This window comes from Condylura cristata, unplaced genomic scaffold, assembly GCF_000260355.1.
Source record: "Condylura cristata isolate star-nosed mole 26May11 unplaced genomic scaffold, ConCri1.0 scaffold00005, whole genome shotgun sequence".
Taxonomy (NCBI): domain Eukaryota; kingdom Metazoa; phylum Chordata; class Mammalia; order Eulipotyphla; family Talpidae; genus Condylura; species Condylura cristata.
This window is the reverse complement of record NW_004567106.1, coordinates 6,336,084-6,362,133: the sequence shown is the minus strand read 5'-3', so window position 1 is coordinate 6,362,133 and position 26,050 is coordinate 6,336,084. Positions and strand designations below refer to the sequence as shown.

Below are 26,050 nucleotides of genomic sequence, written 5' to 3'. Positions count from 1 at the left end.
TTAATTTTAGATGTTGGTGATTTTTACAGTTCCAAAATTTTCTTGACATGAATATACTAAAATAAAGTGAATCAGCTTTCCCACAGAAACTCAACAATACTATCTGAGTGAAGTTGTTTTTCATTCAAGAGTAGTTTTCAACCTGAACTAATCAGAAAATATCTTGCCATCTTTTATTTCCTATAAATTATATTTATTGAAACAGATCATACTGATTGAAAGCTTGGATAACAGTTAACTATGGGAGTTATTTTTAATAATTAGTTCATTTCACTGACCTGTTTACTAATGAATAAAAAAAATATGCATTCATTCATTCATTCATTCATTCATTCAATACACATTTAGAAATATATTGTGTTCCATTTGATTTTATAATATTAATGATCTGTTGAATGTTTTTGTTGTCACTTTATAACAATATGTGAGAAATCATCCAAAACAGATCTTTAACATGTTTTCCTCTCCCTTTCCATAAAATAAATTTTATTAAATTTTCTGTTTGATTTTTGTAATTAAAAGAATATTTGAAAGCTCTTTCTTTTCAACATTGGCAATGCAGTTCTTATTTTTATATTAATCACATTTTGAATTGACACCAACATTTTAATTATCATAATCAGAGAGACCACTTTAAATATATAATTTTTTTAGGTAGTGACTGTTTAATTTAATCCATAAGAGGGGCTTTCACACCTTAGTTCAAGTGTGCTGACACACTTAATGCCTCTTTCACTTCACTTAACTGTTGCATCTGACTGGAGCAAGACTGATGGCAAAGATCTTGACCTTGAAATATTGGTTGCATTAAAGGATTCAAGTGGATGATAGACGTTGTGGCTGGGTTTAAGTGGGAACCAAACAATGTGGGGATAAATGCTGTTGGGGGTAGAGGCTGAAGTGTGATGTGAGATGGGTGGAAGGGGGCAGCAGTGACTAAATGCAGGGGATGACCCGCTAAGAAAGTGGGGTGTGCAGGGATGATGGTTGGGGTCAGAGGTGAAAATGTGAAAGGTGCAAAAGGTGACTGTGAAAGAGGATGTAGATGGGCTAACGGGAGGTGACCGCTGTGAGAATTTATGGAGGCAGAAACAGCAAAATGTTGCAGGAAGGTGTGGTGGATGGTCGTGATGGAAGCATGCTGGTGGACCGGAACTGGCTGTATCGCTGAGGCTGGAGAGAAGGCAGTCGGCCCTGCAGCAGGCAAAACTCGGAGGTGCTTTGAGAGAAGCTGTTTCTGCATATGCTGCTGGGCTTGTAGCTGCAGGAGCTTATATTTATCTATTTCATCAGGAGAAAAGATTATAGGCTGTTGAATTAAAGGGGGAGACGGGGGCTTGTGACACACTTCTAATTCACCTTCTGTTCCATCATGCTTCTGCATAGCGGTATCATAGTAAGAGTCTGTGTTCCCCTCTACATGGTTCCTATGTATGCTCACATTCTGTAAGTCTAGATTTGTTTGGTCTTTGGTCTCTGTTGCATCAGTAACGACAGTATATCTATTAGGTGGAAAAGCACCAGGGAAATCAGTCGGTATTGGGTCACAGCTTTGAAGAAAAGGTTGGACTTCACTCATTAAAGGTTTTGATTGTTCTTTTGTTGGGTTCTCAGATGCCGTAGGCTCTGCTACTACATGAATTAGACCTTTAGAAAGATGGTTGTCATAATCAGTGTCAACCAATACAGTAAAATTATTTGTCTGTGAACTTTTGACTTTGTCTCTCTCAGTAGTTCTTTGAATTGCACTGGCTTTATCATTTCTCCTTTTACTTGTATTCTGTGTTTCTGCAGACAGAGGCCGTGGTTGTCGGTGACAGCCTGGTGGTGTAAATTGAATTGTGCACTGGATTTGGGAACGAGACTCTGATTCATTTTTACAGCTGTTTGAAGAAACCACAACAGGAGTTGATTTTTCCTGATGCTTCTTGGCTTGCACTCTTTCTAAAAGGCTTTTGGCTGTCAGGGGGGTCCTCTCTCCTCCAATGGACAACTCTGTGGTTTCTGAAAGGCTGCTGGGACAGTTTCCTAGAAGGTAGCTGATATTTTCAGGGTTATACTTCAAGGGCTTCACTTTTCCCAGATCACAAATGTGAGTGCTGTCCAAAGAGTCTTGGCTTCTTTCACTTTTATTTAAGTAATACATTCTCTTTCTTGAATGAGAGCCCAGTCTACTGTGGTGAGGTCCTTGGCAATTTGGTGGTTTTTCACCATTCCTAGCACAGACAATTTGTGAGTTAGTATGGTAACGGGTGTTTCTCCTGGAACTTGGCCCTGAAAACTGTTGATTTTTTTCCAATTTACATCTTTCTTTACAGTGATCATATGTATGTTTCGAGTATTTTTCATTGTTAAACGATTCCCACAATTTGAGGCTCCTTTCTCTCTGTGTTTCCGATGGCAGGAACTCGCTCTTTGCTCTGTCATCAGACAAGTAGAGGCAGCTGTGCCTCTGGCGTTTCCGTTTGTGTCTTTCAGCAGAGTTGTGTTCTCTTTCACAAAAGTAGAGCCAATTACTGCTGCGATTTCCACTGGATCTATGACTTGAACAAGTACTTCCCAGGCTGTATGTGCTGCCAGAAGATGTGTCTAAAGGGCTAGAACATCTCTTGTAATGTTGGTTTCTGCATCTAGAAACCCTGCTGGTCATGCTGATGTGGTTACTATTCAGAATCACACTGAAGTCCTCCCCATCATCACTGTGACCCCCTACTGTGTAGAGACCAGAATTCCAAGTGAACTGATTTCTATCTTCAAAATCTGAATGAGGCTCACAGGAAATCAATTTATGCTTGTTAGTCCTAGGTATGTAAGGAGAAAGTGTTATGTCCTCCTTTGCATCATTTAGAACTATCCTTCGGCAGCTTTGCCAGTGAGCCCTTGAAAGTTCCTGAAATTCACCATCACTATGACTGTTTTCTAAACAGTTCTTTAGAGAGATATCAAGGTAAGCAGGCACTTCAGGATTTTTCATTTCCAGATCATTTGCATGGAATTTCTGTTTCCTCATATTTGGCTCTGCATCATTACAGCCCAAATTATATTTCCTCTGGAAATTTTCCCAATCAGGATTAGCTATCATCATCTTTGGTTTGAGAGACTGATTCTCTTCTTGGATCAATTTCTGTTGGTCTTTGATTAAACCTGAGACTTGGCTCTCTCTTGTAGTCTTCATTCCCAAGGGCTCCTTCATCAGTTTTGTTTTTAAGTCCTCTGGATCACGGCCATCCTTTGTGTTCCGAGAAAGCTTAAAATCAAAATATAATGGGTTGCAGCCATAAGAGATACAAGGCTCTGTTTTTGTAAAGAGCAGAAGTTCTGTAGGCCACTGGAGAGTGGAGTGGCCATCCTTGCTCTGTACATGGAGAAAAGGCAATGGTTTGGCCCTCATATCCTGGGGACATGTTTCTCTTACAAGTCTTTGCACATTTTTGCTAATTCTGTCTGCTTCATTGAACGATTTTTGTGCATTCTCCATTCTAGAGTTGGAATTCAGATGAACGGTGCTGTTTTGTTCACTTGGCTCTGGGGATGGAAACTCATCCAGACATTCAAATATTCTGGCTTCACTGTGCTTACAAATTTTTGGTGGGTTAGAGGAAGCATTTGTTTGGCATGAGTGATTAATGCAGTTTTCTAAAGTGTTCTTCAATGTATTTCTAGTTCCCTTTTCTTTGCCGGGAGGAGTAAAATCCACATTTGAAAGATGAATGTTTGGTTTAGAGAATGAAGCATGAATTCCAATTGAATCTTCCAGTGTTTCATCAATAGAGTCATTTTTGCCTTGCAAAATATGAGAGCTTATGGAGAAGGTATTGTGTAAAACACTTTCCAGATGGCTTGGTGAGATGTTTATATCCTTTTCTTTAGTAAGGTGTGTATCCTCATCTGCAAACTTGTGGCATTTGCATTTCTCTGTGATTTGTTTTGTTTTATAGACAGATGACTTGTTATAATCATGGCTTTCTTCTGTATTCTCACTGAACACTGATGCTGAAGATTCTAATTTTAGATGGACCTTTTTGGAAAAAGAAAATGATACGCCTGTCCTGTGATTTCCATTGCTGAGGTCTGCAGATGTTTGTGGTACCCGATTACCAAATAAATAACGTCTATCTGTCTGTAATTGGTGTCGATTTGGCACAGCAGACCGCTGTTTATCGGACATGCTTCTGCAGAGATTCTTTCCTTTAAGTAGAAGAGCACCCTTCATGCATGATATCTTTCTGCCGTTTTTAACTGGGAAAATTCCTTGCTGGAGTTGTTTCTCTATGGCTACCCTGGGAACTTTGTATGCAGGTCCACTTGCAGAAACACTGTAAATACAACAAATATTGAAATGATTAAGACATCCAATTTGACCTTAAATCTTATCTATGTGTGAACATCTCCTATGTTTCAATGTTATATTATTATTTATGAACTATGTCTACTGTATGTAATACAGCCAATTCACTGTGGTTCTACAGTTCAGTGTATCAATGTTGAAAGCAGCTATTTCTAACATGCATAGTTTAAGCGTCTTCTTTGAGATTAGTAAAAGCGACAGCAGGTGAATATCCATGCCAGTACTGCACAGAAAATAAGTATTGCATTTATAACACAATTTATGTCCTCCAAAAACGCAGTTCACTAAAATAGACTTAACATTACTTCACAAAGAGTTTTCTAACCCCTATCTTCATATCAAATAGGAAACTAAATGGAATTAAAATCTACTTCAAAGGTATAAAAATATATTTTTATTTTGCTTTTTGGCATTCTTATCATTTTGTAACTTTTGTCTCTCCAGTTTTAAAAGTCTCTCATGCTTGATTCCTTTTGTAAACTGTGGTTGGTTATTTATGACTAATTATATTTGACTAATTATAATAAATGTATAATAAAATAACCGCAATGTACAATCATCTCTATCTCTTCAATTATATTGATTATTTTTCTTTTGATCCTCGCCAAAATATTTTCTTTCTTTTTATCCTTTGTGGATACATGTTTTACCTTTATCAGTTTTTTAAAGATTATTTATTCTACTTGGCTTAATTAGCAATTAAATTAGAAAACTTGATCAAAATTAGAAACAATATACATAAGAGATGAAGCTCATTAAGTTGACACTGTTTACCTAAAATGTTCTATCCAAAAACCTCTGCCTCCAGGCCAGAACTCCCTCTGAAGAAGAAGGCAATAAAAATGCACAACACAGACATCTGATTTCATGCGTTGACCTGACTGTTTCTTTTTCCACATGCTTCGCATTTTTATTTCACTTTTCTACTTCAAATCCTTATTTCATTTTTATCCAACTTTTTTTTTTGCTTGCATGTACAATACTAAAACAACTATATCTTTTCTGCTTGTAACTTAAGTTGCAATGAAGAGGAATGCTTTTTGAGCCCTTGGTCTAAGAAATTCTTGTTGTTTCACTTAGACTTTGGCCAATTTACATAGCACTCAGCAGTCACCTTCCTTTTGTCCACCAAGTTTCATGGATTTTTCCACATTGCCTTTACATATTTAATCATTCAGAGGCAAATTTTTATTAGTCTTCTTTCACACATATTTTTAAAAAAATGTACATTTGCATGATTTTGCATTTTTATTTATACATAGTATATGTTATATTTGATATATACATATACATCTGAGTTTTTAAATAAGAATATATGCCCACATATATACTTATGCACAAAAAGAGAAGAAACTAGGACAAGAAAGAAGCAATAACCAATGCAGTTTTTTGAGAAGAAAATGTATCTGAGTTGAAGAAAGTTGAATTGGAAATGCCCCAAATTAACCAATAATAGTATGATAGGCTCATTTCTTTTGGTCATTATGTTATCATTCTCCCCTTCCTGGCTCCATTATAATGGAGACGTGTCCCTACTTTTCTCTATCTTTTCCATAAATGATATTTATGCTTATTATTCCTGACACTGCTTTTTGTGTTTTCTTGCTTTGACTTATGTTAGCTTAAATGTTCATTCCAGTATTTACATTTTATCTTACCATTTAACTTTCTGAATATCAAGCATCTTCCTTGTGCTTTCTTTTCAATATGTTTGAACCTTTTTTAATTATTTTCACCACTTTGTTCTTCTTGTGCAAGGTCTTATTCTCATTTTTAAAATAAAATTTACATTTATGATTATATTTTTCACAAATTTTAACATTTTATCCTCATTGTAGACCTTTTAATAATCTCTTGTTTTATGCTTTAAGCATTTTTTCTCTCATTGCTTCTAAACTTTAATTTTCCTTATCTTAAACCTAATGTTTTTATGATTTTAGAAATCCCTGATTTTCTATTTGTACAGCATTTCATTCTATTATTTCAATATATTTTATAGTAAAATTAGTTTTCATTTTTATAGTTATAGCCTTGTTTATGAGTTTACTTCCATATCCAGAACATTTTTTAGTTTCTTTCTGTATACTTATTTGTTTATTTGTAATAGCTCACCAAAAAGAATGTCTGTACATAATCTTTTATTTTTTATTAATAGATTCTCCATTATAACATTTCTTCAAAAATTCTAATTCTTGGGAACTCTACCATCTGAAGTTTTATTCTCTCTCTCCTGCACAAAAATTACACATTTCAAACATCCCAAAACAACATTATAAGGAACATACTATTTTCAGAATCCATGCTATGAAATTTTTAAAAATTGGGAAAAGGTCCATATTAAGGTACACACCACTTAGATGTTTACATAAAGCGAATCTTTGCCCGTATAATGATCATTCTTGTGGAGGAACCAGTTTGGGTTGAAATACTCAAGAAATTGCTAATGCTGACTGCGCTTTATAAAACCCATTAGCAGTTTCCCATCATCTTTTATATTAGTTGGGTTCAAATATTGCTACTACTAGTAAATTCACCTCTTTTCTCCACAGGTTCATGAAAGAATCTTTTTATTTTTGTACCATCCCACACATTATGAAACTAGCGGGCAAAGAAAGTTATCCAAGGGAGGAATAATACAACTGATTGTTTTTTTTCATTTTATTTCTTACTATTATTTGTGAATTTAGCTGTCAAAGGAAAAAATATTTCAGTGATTCTATTAACTGACTTTCCTTTAGTGTATGAGCTACTAAAGTAGACAGAATTGTCTGAGGGTTGATGACAAGCAGTAGAAGAGATTGAAATAATTTCCCTAGATTCAAGTCCTATTTCTGGAAGGCTGAACATCTGTCACTTCCCTAACAACATGACAGACTAGGACCTAGAGAAGCTGCCTACTCTATGAAGGGCGCGATCCAGATGTGTTTATTTGGTTTGTTTTTGTTTAATTAAAAAATTTCCAGAGTTACAATTGAATCCCAATAGAGTGGGAGTTTTAATTCATTTTAGAGGACAATTAATGGGCAACTCTGCAAACTTAGATCTTTCAAACAAAATTAGTATCATCATCATCATCATTAACATCATCCCTCCTCTAATCCTTGTTTATTTCTTCCAAAACAAAATATGGAATGAGAGAACAGAACTATAGAAATGAGACAACTTTCATAGCAATAGATCAGCCAGATTCAGTATGGCTTATCATGTGTAGCTGTGTGGCCCTACATGTTCTATGTAAGGAGCATCTCTCTACATCAAGACCTGCCCCATTTTTTATTATCTGACTTGCAGCATCTCAAAGTTAATCACCTAGCAATGAACATCTTCCTTCAATATTTTTTGCTGATTACTCTTTACCATTAGACTTCCTTCTAAGTCCTATTTTGGCAAGAAATGTATGATACTGGCCCTCCCTGGTAGTGCAAAGGCAGGATGAAAGCACAGCACTGCAAGTGAGCTGCAGCCACTTCAGTGTTTCATCCCAGCCAGGGAGCTCACCCGTATGGCGCAGCAGATTTCTCCTGTTTCTCCCGCTGCTCCCCTCAGCAGTGTACTTGGTCAATCTGCCTGTTCTGCTCCCTACTCTGTCTCTGGTGAATTCTCTCACACCAGACCCTGACCCTGTACCTCTGGCCTGTACCCCAGTTCTTGTATGCATAAATGTAAAAAATAAAAGAAATGTCTAATACCTTATCAATAATGTGTTTGAAAAACATGCAAGATATGGCCTTATATGGTAAAAAGCTCAATACAAAAGTGAGCCCCATTTGTATCATTGGTGGGTCAGCAGACCACACATTTTGTAACAATATCATTTCAGGATACATGTTTTTCCGAACTTTATCTTTTAAAATTTTTAACATAATATCTATTACTTTTGCGTGACATCTTTGTCTTTCTTAAATCTTATCTTTATAATAAATTTCCTATTTATTTCTAATGTAATTATTTTATGCGTTTATTAAATTATTAAAAAAGTGATATAAATATGTTGATATTTGCAAGTTGAATATTATTTTTTATTCATAACTGATCCTAGACAATAGCTATTTTCTTAAAATGAGAGGTGAAGTTTGGACTTTCCCTGGTGGCACAGTGAGCTTAAGCACAGCACTAAGAAGCTGAAGACACTTTAGCATGAGTTCGATCCTTGCCCAGAGTTGATCCACATGGCGTGGCGAACCTCTCCTGGCCTGCTTGCTGCTCCCCCCAGCAGGGTACTTCATCAATCTGCCTGTTCTGCCCCCCACTCTGTCTCTGGTGAGACCTCTCACCACCCCTGCAATTCTGGCTTGTACCCCAGTTCTATATGAGTAAATAAATCTTTGAAAAAAGAAAAGGAGAGGTGAGGTCTAATAGTTTATGGCACTATAATTGAGTAATTCATTCACTCCCAAGTTTACTGTATATTGCTTTTCATTAAAACAACAGAGGTTTAAATTCTGGCATAGAGCTATAAATTTCACAATTCACCAGGCTGCTGTCAACTACATTAATTAGCTACATTAGTGTCCTGCATTATGATTCATTTGAACACAAATCACAATCCACAAATTTAATTGAATTCCAGGTAACAATTTTCTCACTTCAGAACACTCAGTGGTTCCAAACTGATGTAAAACTCCTATTTTTTTAGTTACAAGAATGTATTAGTGTAATGCTTGTCATAATTACCAATTTGAATGGCACTGTGTAGTAAATTTAACAGCATTAATTATATCTTGTTTGTCATCCAGACAATGACAGTGCCATTTATTTTAAATTGAGGCATGTACAGAAGATTTATTTCCCTCTAAATCAAGCACTGTTATTTAAGGATTTTAAAATTATTATTAGAAAACTTAATTACTAAGGTGCTGTAAAGGTCCATTTAAATCAAGTGGATAGAAAAAACACCAGTATAATGATTCATTCTTATCATTTATAAAGAGCATATTAAAGTAATATTGGGAATGAAAAAATTAGATATTATAGTTATTAATTCGTGAACCTTTAACTATTAGGAACATTTGTTCTCCATACATTTGTTAATTACTTGTAATTTGTTCATATTATCACAATGAATCAAGTAAGTTTATCACTGAAATTTCCCAAAAAGTTGAAAAGTGTTTTGAACCATCCAAGATACTTCTAACTCTTACCATTCAGACTGTTGCCTTAACTCAGCCAGCTGATGAAGTCTTTTAAGAGCTTTTTCTTGTTTCTTCTCATCTTTCCAGGACTTAGAGGCAACATTTCGAGCAAACTCTCGTTGTTTTAATTCTTTCAATCTCTGTGAATGAGGAAGATAAACAAAAGGATACAATAAGTAACTAATATATCCTTTCCTATCTGCAAGGCTCCTGGTTAAACTTTGTCCTAGGTGAAGTGGTAATTTTAGATAGCGAGAGTTAGCAACTTTGCCATTGATCTGATTCACTCCTTCATCATAAATTTAGCAGTCAACTGAACTATTTATCAAAACATGTCACCGTTACTACAGAAATGTGCTGCCAAGCTAGATCCCAGTCCTTGCTGGGATGATCCTGGGTACACAACAATCATCTTTAAAAAAACATAAATGGGAAAAATACATATTTTTTCTGTACAAAGTAAAGGAGGTTATAGGATGCACTTCACCCTATTCACTGCCTCTCACCTACACAACATATTCTCAGTCCTAAAAATTGATGGTACTAAATATATGGGATGAAACAAGCTTCATTAAGTGAGGAGAATCTGTTATTGTGACAGATTTAGCTCAAGACTCTAAATGTTACTCTTAAGCTCTTTTTTTTTTTTTTTTTAGATTTAGATATTTATCCAAAGCAGAAATTCTATACTGCATTGAGGAGAACAAAAATGGCTCAGGGATTTAAACTCACAATAAAGGCTTTGCATTGCTTGTTTAAAATTAACTGGCTACCTATTTTAATTAATCTTTCAAACAAACAATTGGCTGACATGCAAGTTGGATACTATTCATTACCTATTTAGATTTCTACATCAGGATCTGCCACTAAGAACACCCAATGCAACTGGACAAACTGAGAAATGGCCACAATCAAATAAATAACTTGGAAGTTTGAGGTCTCATCTAGAATTGAGAGTATATTTGAAGATTAATCTGTTACACCATATAAAGTAATTTTAAACTGCCTGAAATTTATATCTGTTTAAATCTTTCTTCATGTACAATAACAAGCACAAAAGCTGTTTCCTGGGATGGCAAAAATTACAGTTGGGCCCACCCTTGTGGCACAACAGTTAGAGCACAGCACTAAGAACTTAAAGCCACTTCAGTATGAGTTTGATCCCACCCTGGAGGTGACCCACATGGCACAGCAGACCTCTCCTGACCCGCCCACTGCTACCTCAGCAGTGTACTTCATTGATCTGCCTTTTCTGCTCCCTACTCACTGCCCCTGCACTTCTATCCTGTATCCCAGTTCTGTATGTATAAATAAATAAAACTTAAGAATATTGCAGTTAACATGTGAAGTAAAAACACTGTAGTAGACTATTTCCTACCTTTAGAGACAGGGCTAACACCTTTAATGGTCATGAGTTTACTGTTTAAGGAGGATATGTGCCTGAAAGTCCCAGCCCGATAACTGCATCTGAACTAAAAACTAATAGAGGAGGCTGAGCAGTTCCTCAACGTGATGTCAGCAACACCAAGAAGATGAGTATCACAAAAAGAGAAAGAGCCGTGGAGAGAACAGTTGTGTCAATTTGAATTCAAGTTTTGACAAATACTTAAGGACCTTTTATAAAGCCAAATTTCAAATAATGAAATTATGCTCCATATTTTATCAAAACACACCAACAGCTCTACAACTGATAAACAGAACAGGATTTAATATTAAAGGACAACTTTCATCAGAAGAAAGGCTTACAAAATCTCCATTTCTTCTTACGTTCAACTCATTTCTACTTCTTGGAGAGAAGGATTATGTCATAAGCAACGATTTTAAAGAAAATGTCCTATAAATTTAAACAGACCACATTAAATAAAGTTCGAGTGTGTCAAAGTGAGATTGCTTCTTTGGTAAAGGAGAAAGGTTTTTTTTTTTTTTTTCTTTCTTTTACTTACTACTTATTGCTAAACATTAAATGCTTGATATTCTACTTATTATATAGATTTGATGTCACTAGTATGTCAAACCTGTATATCCCAGGAGAGGAAATGATTGATTTACTTAAAACATCTAATATTTCACTTGCATTATTGGAATCTTTGTCTAAATGTCCAGGTATACCTGTTTCTTTCACTAGCTTTCCAGATTCCAAGGTGGTATGGCAATCTCTGAATTATAGACATGTTTATTTCATTTTATTTTATCAACAGTGAGTACTGTTAAGTTGTACTGTGTGACAGAAATATAGTAATGTGAAAATTATTTGCTCTTCAAGGGAGAAAGACAAATGAACAGATACTTAATTAGATAGAGTTGATTTCTTAATAGGTATGGACACAAAAATCTTTCCAAGTGTGTAGGAAAAGTTTAGACAGTTGGGGGGGTCGGAGTGGGCATTTGTTGTGTTGAGGAAGTGATCACATATTGAAAACTGGAAGACTACACAAAGAAAACCCTTTCCCCTCCAAGTTCTCTAGAGGAATCCCCTCAGATTCTCAAAATACTGAATAGCAGCACATGTGTATGAGGAAAGGCTATATTATGTCTAATACAAGAAAAGAACCAACCAAAGAATAAAACTAAACAGGATCCACATTCTTATGGAACCAGGAATGGTGTCTATCCACATCAACAAAATGGAAAACAAAAAATAGACATTAAATAGAGAAGTCAGGGAAGACTTGCTTTAATAGAGAATAATGCATAGATTGAAAACTATTGTGAATTTGCCTAACACATCATAAAAGCAAGAGATAAACATTTAAGTCTGATTCCAAGTAACTCAATTGTATTTCAAAATCAAGCTCAAAAATATTTACAGGAATAAATTATTCAACAAAAAGAATCAGAAGGGAGGCACTGAATTTCTTTTCTCTCAAAGAATACTTTCATCGGGATTTTGAATGACATTTCCTGGATTATAACTGTAGATGACTAGGTTGAATTATTAGTTAAATGTTTTATTTTATTATAATTACTTTCCAATTAGAAAATTTAAAAATTATTTCTGTGTAGAACTAGTGTATAGTCCAGAGGTAAAGAGGGTGAGAGAATTCACCAGAGACAAGGTGGGGAGCAGAACAAGTGAAATATACTAAGGGAAGCAGTGGGTGAGACAGGAGAGGTCTGCTGCACAATACATGGGTCAGCTCCCTGGCCAGGAGTGAACTCAGTCCATAGTAGTACTAGCTCTGGGGCTTAATCCCTAGGCCACAGTGAAGTCCTCAATTTAAATTTTAGTAGTTATATTTTAATTCAATATTAAAATGTTAAGAAAAAATTAACGACATCCAACATCTGTTCAAAGACTGTAAGGCAAAGAAGAGGAAGACAGACAAAACTGAGGTAAATAATCAAGACCAACAGAACTGACACAGTTGCTGGAACTTGTATAAAAGTGTATTATGATAATTAAAACTATATCACCTATACTTAAAAAGTAGAAAAGTCAAGATGAGCTAATAATAACAACTGGTGTCTCTGAAGAAGTGGGAGAAAAAATTTGCAAATATACTGGGTGATAATTTTCCAAATTTCTTGGACTTTATAGATTCCTTCCTTTAAAATATTACAACAAATCTCATCATCATAATTTTTTCAAAACCAAGGAAACAAGGAAAAGTTTAAAAACATATGGAGATAAAAAGAATATGTCCATACAGAACAAGTAGAAGGATGGCAGAATTGTCATGAGAATCAGTACAAATGAGAACATAGTGGCATAGCATCTTTAAATTTATGAAAGATAATGTAAAAATTACTAGACAATTTTTATACCCAGGGTATATATCTTTTTAAAAAGCAGGTGAAATAAAGATATTTTTAGACTTGAACATTGAAAGATGTTAATTGTGGCATACCCACATGGTAAAAAATGCTAAAGAATATCATTAGACAGAAAAAGAAAATAATACCAGATAGAAAGTACTATATACCCAGCAACAACCATTAAAATAATAATACAAAATTTCTTTTTCACTAGGACAGCAAAGAAGATAAAGGAAATCATTAAAATTATTCAACCCAAAAGAAGTAAAAAGAGGAAAGTAAAATATATGACTATATGAAAGTAAAATAAACAATGGATAGCAAGATAACTAATATCTAAAAAATTCACTAACCAGATTAAGTGTAATAAACTAAAGATTAGAATTAAAGGCAGAGAGAGGGCCCTCCCTGGTGATGCAACCTGTTAGGATGCAGCACTGCAATCTGGCCACAGCTGCTTTAGTTTGAGTTCGATCCCCCGCCTGGAGGTGACCCACATGGTGTAGCAGACCCCTCCTGACCCGCCTGCTGCTCCCCTTGGCGGTGTACTTCATCGATCTGTCTGTTCTGCTCCCCACTCTGTCTCTGGTGAAGCCTCTTACCGCTCCTGCACCTCTGACTTGTTCCCCAGTTTTGTATAAATAAATCTTAAAAAAATAGAAAAAAAAAAGGCAGAGAGAGTCAGTTCAGTAAAAAGAGAAAGCTCTAACTCTGCTCACTACAAAAACAAGCCTTAGAATAGAGATGATGGGTTAAAAGAATATAAAATGATATACTACATCATATACTCATATACTACTATAAGTCCCAAAAAATTAGAAGGGATTATATCACTCTAAAATAGCAGATTTTAGAGTAGATCCAGATACATTACTAGAAATGTGGACAGTAATTTCATACTGATAATGGAGTAAATCACTCAGAATTACAAAATAAGCCTAAATGTTTATAACAGATCTTCAAGGTCCACAAAGCAAAAATGGATAAAACTGCAAAGAGAAAAAGTTTAATCCATAATTATGATAGAAGTTTTTAATGCCTATTTACCAAATAACTACAAACTTCTAATCACAAAAATATACACCTGGAAAAGGGCATATACCAAAGTGACCATATCTATTATAAAATGACTTTCTAAGAATTGGACTTCCCAGTAGTTGGATGTCAAATTTTGCCAGCTTCAAATTTCACCTTGGATTTTACCAAATTCCTGCCTTTCTTCTATTCTGATAAAAGTCCATTTGTTTAAGCAATGGCATGCAATATAATTGTCAGTGAGTTTAGTTTAAAAGTGAAAATAAACCAGTTTAAAAAATAATTATTTTTAGACTGCTTTTTCTTTAATAGCGCAGTGCAAACATTTCAGAAAAATAGTGTTACACATTTACCTTTACAAAGAAGTATAAAAAACTCAGTAATTATTTTATCTAGTAGGGTGAACAGGTTGGAACAAACAAGTGAAAGGCGGAACCTCCCTGGGAAAGTAGATAAGGAAGACAGCATAGTTCTGGGTAGCACTCCACAATTGGGGGGGTTAAAACAAGGACGCTGGGGGCCCTCTCTGGTGGCGCAGCGGGTTAAAGCACTGCACAAAAAAGCTTAAGCCACTTCTGCATGAGTTCGATCTCCACCTGCCCAGGAGGAGATCCACATGGCAAGGCAGACCTCTCCTGACCCGCCCACTGCTCCCCTCAGCAGTGTACTTAGTAGATCGGCCTGTTCGGTACCCTACTCTGTCTCTGGTGAATCCTCTCACCCTCCGCATCTCTGGCCTGTACCCCAGTTCTGTACGAATAAATAAATAAATCTTAAAACAAACAAAAACAAAAAAACAAAACAAAACAAAAAACAACAAGGAGGCTGGTTTCCCACAGGTGTTTGAATTATGACAACACAGAGTCAGGGGTTAAAAGGTTCTGAAATCAGTCAGACCTGCTCTTAGAAAGGTATTTAATCTTTCCTAACTTCAGTTTACACATTTTTAGTCTGGCAACTGATCAGAACTTACCTTGCAGATGTGGGATTATATTTGAGTTGAGAAGGGTTAACACTGAAGACACACCTGATGTAAAGAAAATGCTCAAATGAGAATGAACTATTATCATTTCAAATGATGAATGGTGGGAATTTACAGACTTCTGGGAAGTAGGAAGAGCAAGGAAACCTTCATTTATGGGGAGCCTGACTAATATACTTACAGAATGGAGAATGTTGAGAGGTTTTCTGGATAATTTTGCAAGAACTGTAAGGGGTCTTTTCAAAGATAGACTGAAATACACTGCTGAGGGCAGTAGCAGGGGCGAGAAAGGAGAGATCTGCTGTGCCCTGTGGGTCACCTCCCTGGCTGGGGATTCAAATTTGTGCTGCAGTGACTGTGGACAGCTTTCTTGTGTCACCAGGGAGGCCCCTTTTTGATAAATCTTTATTTTAATTTGCCAGTCATTTACATGCCCATACTTATGCCCATCTGTTACCTCTGGTAATCAAAGGGAACTTTTCATAATGTCTAAGAATTATTTTATTGTGCTTTGTCAGTATATATATGTGTGTGTGACGTATATTCCATAGTAAGTAAAACCATCTTCTATCTTTTACTTTTTGACTTATTTCACTTGGCATAACTACCTCAAATTTCATCTATTCAGCCAAAAAAACACTTTTTATCCTTTTTAATAGGTGAGCAGTATTCCATGGAGAATATATTCCACGATTTCTTAATGCAGTCTCCTGTCATTTGATATAGGTCAGTTTCATGACTTGGCAGTTGTGGATAATACTGCTATTAACACAAGAGAACATAATCTTTTTGTATTAGTGTTCTCCTATTCTTTGGGCAAGTACATACCAAATATATTGTTGGAGCATATGGATTGTCTTTAATTTTTATTTGGTAAAAATTCTGTTTACCATACATTTCACCATGCTGTATTCTCATCAACAGCACAGGAGTTCTTTTTCCCCACATCCTTACCAACATTTGTTTTATAATCTTTTTTATACAGGTCATTGTGGTTTTGATTAGAGTATCCATTACAATAGGTTATGTTGATCAATTTTTCATGTTCCTGTGGCAATTTGATTATCTTCTTTAGAAAAATGTCTACTTAAATCACCTAGCCATTCTTTGATTGGGTTGTCTTTTTTTAATTGTTGGTATATGTATGTAAGTACTTGATATATTTTGGTAAGTAGTCCTTTGTAAAATATGTGATATGCAAATATCTTCTCTCTGTTGGTAGATTGCTTATTTTTTGTCATGGTTTCCTTTGAAGCACCAAAGTTTTTAAATTTATTTTGTTGTAGTAGTTTCACTTATTTATTTTTGTTTTTGTTTCCCTTGCTACCAAGGTTGCATCCCAAATATGTCTTTGTGGTTGAGGTCTAGTTGTGCATCCCTTATGTTTTCTTTTAGTATTTTATGGTTCCAGGACATATATCCAAATATTCCATTTTTAATTAATTTTTGTGAGTGGATTTAAGAATGGATCATTTTTTTTCTTGTGGTTATCTGTGTTTCCGAAAACCATTTTTAAGAAATATTTATTTATTTATTCATACAGAACTGCTGTACAGGCCAGAGAGGCAGAGGGTGAGAGGATTCACCAGGGACAGAGTGGGAAGAGGAAGAGGCAGATCAATGAAGTACACCGCTGAGGGGAGCAGCGGGCGGGCCTGGAGAGGTCTGCTATGCCACATGGATCTCCTCACGAGCAGGCGGGGATCGAACTCATGAGGAAGTGGCTAAAGTTCTTAGTACTGTGCTTTAACCCGCTGCGCCACTAGGCAGGGCCCTACCAAAACCATTTTTTTTAAAGAAACTTTCTTTTCTCCATTGTATGGCCTCTGTTCTTTTGTCTAAGACAAACTCCATATATTTGTGTATTTATTTCTGAGCTTTCTTTTATTTCCCATTGTTTCTGTTTTAATGTTTAATGCACTTTCACAAATATCATACTGTAGTATAGTTATGAGGGACTATACTTTGACAGGCAGATAGGGATTGGAGCCCTGGAGACATAACAGAAAGGATAAGGGCTGGCATCCTGGGAGACATGGCACCCCCAGGAGACAACAAAGAAAGGTCAATAACAAGAAAAAAGAACAAGACACTATCACTGGACCTATGATAGAACACAGGGAAATGCTGACTAATCAGGACACTGCAATCACCACAGCACATTTCCTGGACCGAAAACATGAAAATAGATTCACAAACTTCAAAGTTATTTTCACCAGCAACAACCTCTTCTGGTTACCCCCCACAGCCAACATTACACTCAATGTTGGAAACCTGAAAATATTTCACTAAGATCAGAAACAAAACAAGTATGTCCATATTCACCAGTACTGTTCAACATAGATTTAGAAATGCTAGCTGGAGACTCTCTGGTATTTGAGTCTTCTGACATTACTATCAATGGGTTAGTTTTTAAAATTATCTCTTCTAATTCATTGTTTGTGTATAGAAATGCAACAGATTGAGTACTGATTTCATATACTTTCCTTTTATTCACATTTATTATCTTTTAGTAGTTTTCTTGTTAGAATCTTTTGGATTCTCTAGATATCTAATCACGTCATCTGTGAGCAGTGATAGTCTTACATCCTCTTTTCCATTTTGGATCGCTTGAATGTCTTTTTCTTGCCTAATTGCTGCAGCTAGGACTTCCAAAACTATGTTGAATGATTGTGGTAAAAATGGGCATACTTGTTTTGTTTCTGATTTTAGCAGAAATGTTTTCAGTATTGAGTATAATGTTGTCTGTGATCTTTGTCATGTATGACTTCTATTATGTTTAGGTAAGTTAAATTTATTCCTATTTATAGAAAATGGATAGTGAATCTTATCAAATGCTTTTTTCCATCTCTATTAAAATGATCATGTGATCTTTAGCTTTCTTTTGCTGGTGAATGACATAGATTTGCTTTGAACTAGTTCTGTATCACTGGGATGAAACGAACTTGGAATTAAGAATTACTCTCTTACTGTATTGCTGTATTCAGTTTCCTAGGATTTTGTTCATCAGGGACATAGGTCTATAACTTTTTTTGGCTGGGGGAAGGCTTTCCTTGTTTGGTTTGGATATCAGGATAATGATGGTCTCATAGAATGTGTTATGGGGTTTTCTACTCTTTTCAGTTTTTTGAAGAATTTGAGCAGAATAGGCATTAAGATCTCTTTAGACGTTTAGTGGGTTTCACTGGAGAAACTATCTGGTCCTGAGTTTTTCTTCTAAGGAGACTTATTGTTACTTTTAAAATTCCTGTGCTTGTGATTGGATTGTTTACCCTGTCTGTTTTATTCTGCTTTAGGCTTAGAAAGTTGCATGAGTCAAAAACAAAAAGTCCATTTCCTCTAAGTCACACAATTTGTTTTGCATAGAGATATTCACAGTAGGTTCTTATAGTTGATAAATCTTATTTGAAGTTTGCCCTTCAAGACAACTTTAACCAAGATGGCTCTTTATCGGGAAAGAGTAAAAGACTGGACATCTAGCATTTCCTAGAGGAAATTAGAGACATCTAGTAACCTTCTTTTCATTTAAGGAATTTAAAAACTGAAACAACACAGCAGATAGACCTCTTTGTAAGAAAAGAGGCCACTTGTCATAGGCCACAAGCAATGTTTTAAAGGACTGATGCAGGAGTCAAGTTTTTTTCTTTAATAGTCTTCATACGTCTTCTCCAGCTTTCACAATGCATTGTTATTCTATCTCAGCTATAAGTGAAATGAGGCTTACAGAGATAAAGTTTGCTAAAATACATTTATGAAATATTTGGAATTTAATTTTCTTCTCAGGTTCATTTTAAAAGCACAAACTAAGCAATCCTTATTTCCCTACTTGCCAACAAGAATGCTTGGCACATGCATTGCAAGTGGAATTCAGCTGTGAATAAATAAATGAGCAGGCAAATTGATCAGGTCAGTGAGTGTCTATGTGTTTGGAATAGCAATGCCTCCAGTATTATTGCACAACCGTCAGAATGTACTTGTGAACATCTGCTCATTCAGTGACCACTCTCCCTTCAACTTCATGGGCATTGAATGAACACATGAAATCAGTTACTCAAGGGCATCAACTTTTACTCTATTAAATAGCTCCTTCCATCTCTATACTTTCATCCATAGATCCCAGAGTACTTTGCAGGCATTAATGTTTTTCTTCACAGCAGACCAAAACCCCAATGCAAAAGGTCAAAATTATTAACTTTATTTTAGAGATGAAGAAACAAACATTTAGAAGGTTAAATGACTTGATCCACACCAAGAGAAATAACAAGATAGAATCGTGGCTTGAAAACAACATGTATAATCCTCAAAAGAGTAAGGAAAAATCAGAACAGTTTTACATAAAATTCTAGCCATTTATAAGATTTCATTTTATAAAATAAAAAGTCGATCCAAATTTGAAATAGTGTTCATTGTTTGGACATATTTTTATCAAAACAATTTCAAAGATATTTAGAGATCTTTGATGACAAGCTAAAATAGGAGATAGAGAAATATAAGTAACAATATGACTGAGATTTAAGAAATAAATTACATAAATAGTTTTTATTATTTTTCAGAACTCTCCACATTGAAATGAGACTTTCTTTTTTTGTGTGTTTTATTGCAGACTATTGTCTTTTATGCGATCTGGATGGTATACAAAGACAGTGAAATGCACTAATTTTAAAGCAACTCCCAACTTAGAAGCTATAGTTTGGGGTTTCTCTATGGTGCAGGGGTTAAATTTCAGAATTATAAAGCTACTGCCAGCTTCTTGTGTAACTTGAAACTTTATAACAGCTATATTAAAAAAAAAAAAACCCTGGTAGGGAGCTGACACTCATGGCACAGCAGATCTCTCCTGTCAGCAGTGTTAGTTCAGTTAATCCTCCTTTCTGCTCCCCACTCTGTCTCTGCTAAATCCTCTAACCCCCACATCTCTGGCCTACACCCCTGTTCTTATATGCATAAATAAATAAATAAAAAATAAATCTTTTAGAAAAAAAAAAAAAGGCAGCTATAGCTTGGACTTCTGACCAGGATGAATTCTATGTAGTGTTCTGGAATAAATGCAGCCGAACATACTCCCTCTGATAGGGGTCCTTGCTCTAAGGACCAGTGTCACATGCAAGTGAGGAAAGGATGAGAAGAAGTAAGACTCTATCTTCTTCAACTGAAAAGAACTACAAGAACCAAGTTAAATATTTTATAACAGGTCCTGGAGGAGTCTGCCTACACATGCAGGAATATAAATTGCTGGGCCATAAATTTAATCTCTGATGGAAAGCCATTGTGCTCTAACAATCAAGACTTGGAGATTCCTTGTTGGACTCATTTCTGGACATTCTGAGGAAAGCCAATGTTCAGGAGAAATAAAGACAGGCGTGAAGATACCACTTTTTAAATGTTAGTTTGGGCCCTCCCTGGTGGCACAGTGGATTGGGTTACAGCACAGCACTGCAAGTTAGCTGTAGCCACTTCAAAATGAGTTCCATCCCTGGCCCCAGAGGTGACACACATAGCGCGGCAGATCTCCCCTGACCAGCCCGCTGCTCTCCTCAGCAGTGTACTTGGTCAATCTGCCTGGTGAATCCTCTCACTTTCCCTGCACCTTTAAACCTGTACCCCAGTGCTGGATGCATAAATAAATAAATCTTTAAATAAATAAATAAATGCTACTTTGGAGATATTTCTAGTTTATGCAGCTTGAAAATACAGTTGATGTAAAAGAAATTTATAACTCAAAACAACTTGAGGCACCTCCTTGCCTTAGAGGGAGGTCTGTATTCACATGTTTCACATGACTCACCACCGGCAAGTCATCACATCAGCAGCATCCAAGGCCTTGCAGCCCCTGAGAAGTCATATGTGAAGGGACAGCACAAAGGTTCTCATTACCTCTCTGAACTTACCCAGATTTTTCCATATAAGAGATGTTATTATCACAATACAAGAAGTCAACTTTGATGTAAGTCATACATGTTTATTTGTTTTTACAATAATTGCAAGTTGTATTTATTTGCTGCATCATGACATAGCCAAGCTAAAGTCTGTACTGATTGTAAGCTTTCTTGTGTCAGGCAAGAGTATAGCCAATACCATCTCCATAGAAATGCCTCCAATGACTGTTATGGTGAAATAATTGACAGCATTACAAAGAAAGTGTTTTTGTGATAAAACAAAACTTTACTACTACTTTAGTAGTAGAAGTTAAAGGACTTTAATGTTCACTTTTTTCTTTATTCACAGTATGATAGGAATACATCTGCCATATTAGAATAATAATTCCACGATGTTCTGCAGAAAGCATATTAATATTTGGAGAGATATGGCATTTCTGGAATGTGATAATTAATATTAATTAATTACAGTCTGTAGTTTTAGCAAATATTCAATTAGTAGTGATTTTAGACACTTTTCCTTATTCAACAGGGTTAAAATTATCACTGATTAGATGAGTGGAGAGGTCAGAATGTTTTATACATTCTTTATAATCTAGTAATGCAAACATACCTTATCTTTATCTGTTATCATGCCAAAATATGTCCATGTAAACTTTACAAATACCTGTCTTTTAGGAATATTTCCATCTATCAAAATGTAGTTAAAATCTATGCCAAACGAGAAATGTTAAGAACGTTGTCTGTGAAATTTATTTCTATTTGTAGTGTTCCTTGTCACATTGGATAGAACCAAGGTCTTAAGGGATATTTGATTTTTAAAGATCAAGAGTGTTAAAAACTCATTGTGGGAAAATTTTAGAAAATAAATGTTTTTGCACTAGCTACTAAGGACCTATAAAGGCAATATACAGAAAATGTTAGAGCAAATCTTTGCCCTCCCAGAAAATTGAGTGGTTGCTGAAATGATGCCAATCTACTTTCTCAGCTGGGTGAGTACTCATGGTCACCTCCTCCTTGTTCAATTCAGAAAGAGGATTTGACCTAAAGCACTCCAACCCAACTATCCAGCTGTTTCTTTAAGAACAATTCTTGTATTTCAGCATCTTGTAAACCTAACATTATATTGATTTTTAAAAGCTCTTTCAATTTCTACTTCATCCTCCCCCTCTTTCATACCCTAGTTTAGGGTCAGTGATACCTGCTGAGAATATTCCAGGCAGAAGTATTTAATCTGAACATATCAGCCACCAAGGCTGCCTTGCTTCAGTGAATGCATTTTGGTGATATCCTCAATTTTCTTCCTTAGTATCATTTTGAATAGAACTGTCTTTGAGAAGGAAGTATTAAAATGGAGATTAGAACAGAAGTGAGAAATTGAAAAAATGAAGCTTATATAAAATTAAATTTGGACCATATTATTATTTTTTTAAGATGTTTTATTATGTATGCATACAAGAGCCAGGTACAAGCTAGAGGTGTGTGTATTTGGGTGTGTGTGTGTGGGGGGGAAGGGGTGGTGAGAGGATTCACCAGACAAAGAATAGGGAGCAGAAATGGCAAATCTGGTAAAATACACTACTGAGGGACACAGCGAGTGAGACAGGAGAGGTGCTATGCCATTTGGGTCACCTCCCTGGCAAGTACGAACTCATGTTGCAGTGTCTGGCAATAGCTTGATAGTGTGAGACTTAAATCCTTGTAAACACAAGACCCCAAATTAAGGGATAACTTTATAGATAAAACTACTAGTTTTACTGAGGTGACCTAATACATAAGAATTTCGGCTACAATCTGTCTAGTCCCGAAGGAAAACATAGAGTTTTTTCAAACTATTAAAAGTAGATCTACCATATGACCTAGCAATGCCTCTCCAGGTTATCTGCTTTTCTACTTGAAGATTACAAAACTACTAAGTCAAATAGATATATACATTCCCATATTCATTTTAGCAATACTTAACAATAGCCAAGATATGGAAATGACCTAAGTATCCAAAAACAGATGACTGGATAAAAAAGATATTATATATGTATTTATATAGGTACACACACACACACACACACACAACATACATACATATACACATGATGGAATACTATTCAGCTATAAAAAAGATGAAATTTTTGCCATTTGCTACAACTGAATAGAAGTGGAGAATATACCAACCTAAATAAATAAAAAGACACATATATTGAATATTTCACCTATGTGTATAACTAAAGACACAAACCAATGAAATAGACAAAATAAACCAAAACAAGCCCTAGAAGTCTGACTGTAGTATTGAGGCTACCAGAGCAGGAGGGTGGTGTAAAGGAAGCAAACTGGGAAGAGAACCCAATGGACTGTGGTGTCACATTATGACTGTGGTAGAATGATGTGTATCTGAAGAGGTTTTAAGTTATATCTCTAAATCTTATAGTGTTGTAAGGCAAATTTACAACAATAAAAGAATAATATAACTAACAAATGTAAAGACGCCTGAGTAGAATTATTCATTTAAATAATTATTAATTTAAATAATTATTAACCAACATTATCAAAGCATACCACAGCACATATAGCTTCTCAAGGAAGCCTATAGCCCACTCTTCTTTCAGTTATTAGTTTTCTCCAAGACGTGGTTTTATAGATCTCAGAAATATCAGGTATGAAAACTGCATCTGTGATAGGAAGAAAGAAGAGCTAAGGGCAAAAATTACTCAATACATTACTTTAATCATAAAAACAACAGCATTTTGCAAGCTGCACCAAAGTAGACTTCAGGGACATAATTATTTGTTAAACTGACATCACACATCATTATAATTTAAGGAGTGTGGGAATTTCAAAGTTTCAGTTAAGCCAATGACCACCCCTCAAATAAATTTGGGTATTGTCAGCAGGAGAATGGAGAGACTGGCCATGAATAGGTAGCCAGCAGTGTCTACACTATGAAAGTTGCCAAGTATTGCTAAAAGGGATGATTGCAGTAGTAGTGTTCAATCAAGTGATTGCTTTTTTCAGATACTGATGTCCCCTCTACCAGCACCAAGTCATGGGGTTTTAAAATGGGATATGAGGACATTTTAAAATAATTTTCTTCATATCCTCCTAAAAGTCTTAATTTAGAAAGTTTTTCAAAAAATATTTGGATTTGGCCCTCCCTGGTGGTGTAGCGGGTTAAAGCACAGCACTAAGAAGCTAAAGCCACTTCAGCATGAGTTCAATCCCTGCCTGTCCCTGAGGTGGTCCACATGGTGGGGCAGACCTCTCCTGACCCACCCACTGCTCCCCTCAGCATTGTACTTAGTCGATCTACCTGTTCTGCTCCCCACTCTGTCTCTTATGAATCCTTTCACCACCCCTGCACCACTGGCCTGTATCCCAGTTCAGTACGTAAAAATAAATAAATCTTAAAAAATTTTGCTTTGATTTGAATAGGGAAAGAATCAAACCTGTCCTTATTTGCAGTTAATATGTTAATTTACATGGAAAACCCTAAAAACTCCACAGAGAAACTAATCAAAACAATCAACCAGTTTACTAAGGTAGCAGGATATAAAATCAACACACAGAAGTCAGAGACCTTCCTACACACAAACAACCAATCAGAAGAAGCAGGAAAAAAAAAATCGCCTTTTCAATTAAAACAAAAAGAATCAAATACCTGGGAATCAACCTAACAAAAGAGATAACAGACCTATACAAAGAAAATTTCAAAACACTCTTAAAAGAAATACAAGAAGACACCATAAAATGGAAAACCCTACTCATCCTCTCCTTGATCTGGAGAATTAATATCATCAAAATGGCCATCCTACTAAAAGCAATATACAGGTTTAATCCCATCCCAATAAAAGTCTCAATGACAGTCTTCAAAGAAATAGAGCATATATTGATGAGATTCATATGGAACCACAAAAAAACTCAAATAACCCAAACACTCATGACTAAAAAGAAAGAGAACAGAGGCATCACAATTCCAAACTTAAAGGTATACTACAAAGCCATAATAATCAAAACTGCCTGGTACTGGAACAAGAACAGACACACAGACTAGTGGATTTGAATAGAAAATCCAGATATAAACCCACAGGTTTATGGTCACCTAATTTTTGACAAAGGAGCAAAGAAGATACAATGGAATAAAGAAAGTTTGTTCAGCACATGGTGCTGGGAGAACTGGGAAGCTACATGCAAAAAAATGAAACTAGATCACTCCCTCACACCATACACAAAAGTCAACTTGAAGTGGATTAAAGACCTAGACATAAGAACGGAAACCATAAAATACCTGGAAGCAAAGATGGGAAAAACACTACATAACATACCCTTCAGTAACATCTTTGAAGATACAGCACCCAATGCAACTATAGTGAAGGCAAGGATAAATAGATGGGACTACATCAAGTTAAAGATCTATACAGCAAAAGAGACATTACAAAAAACAGACATCCCATTGATTGGGAGAAACTTTCTCACACAAAACTAGTGATCAAGGATTGATCACAAAGATATACAAAGAACTGATGAAATCCAAAAAAAAAAAGTTAACAACTCCATCAAAAAATGGGCAGAAGAGCTAAAAAGACATTTCTCCAAAGAGGGAATTCAGATGGACAATAAGCATATGAAAAACTGTGCAACATCACTTGTAACAAGGGAGATACAAATTAAAACCACACTGAGATACCACCTTACCCCAGTGAGAATGGCACATCCTAATACAACTAGCAAAAAAAAAAAAAAAAAAAAAAGAGCTAAAAAGACACTTTTCCAAAAAGGAAATGCAGATGGCCAACAGGCATATGAAAAAATGTTCAACATCACTTATTATAAGGTAAATACAAATTAAAACCACACTGAGATACGGCCTCACTCCTGTGAGAATAACTCATAAAACAGAATTAACCAGTTTTGCTGAGACTGCAGTGAA

At 35.6% G+C, this 26,050-nt stretch overlaps 1 protein-coding gene across 1 annotated transcript in view; it reads right to left on the bottom strand.

Moving 5' to 3' along the window:
• Positions 1 to 697: 697 nt before the first annotated feature.
• ZNF804B (zinc finger protein 804B) overlaps positions 698 to 26,050 on the bottom strand; it is a 449,440-nt gene continuing 424,087 nt past the window's right edge. Inside the window, exons 3-4 of the mRNA XM_004676665.1 lie at positions 9,490 to 9,620; positions 698 to 4,316 (exon numbers count right to left, since the gene is read on the bottom strand). Coding sequence (XP_004676722.1) covers positions 698 to 4,316; positions 9,490 to 9,620 — 3,750 coding nt within the window. The remainder of the gene's footprint in view (positions 4,317 to 9,489; positions 9,621 to 26,050) is intronic.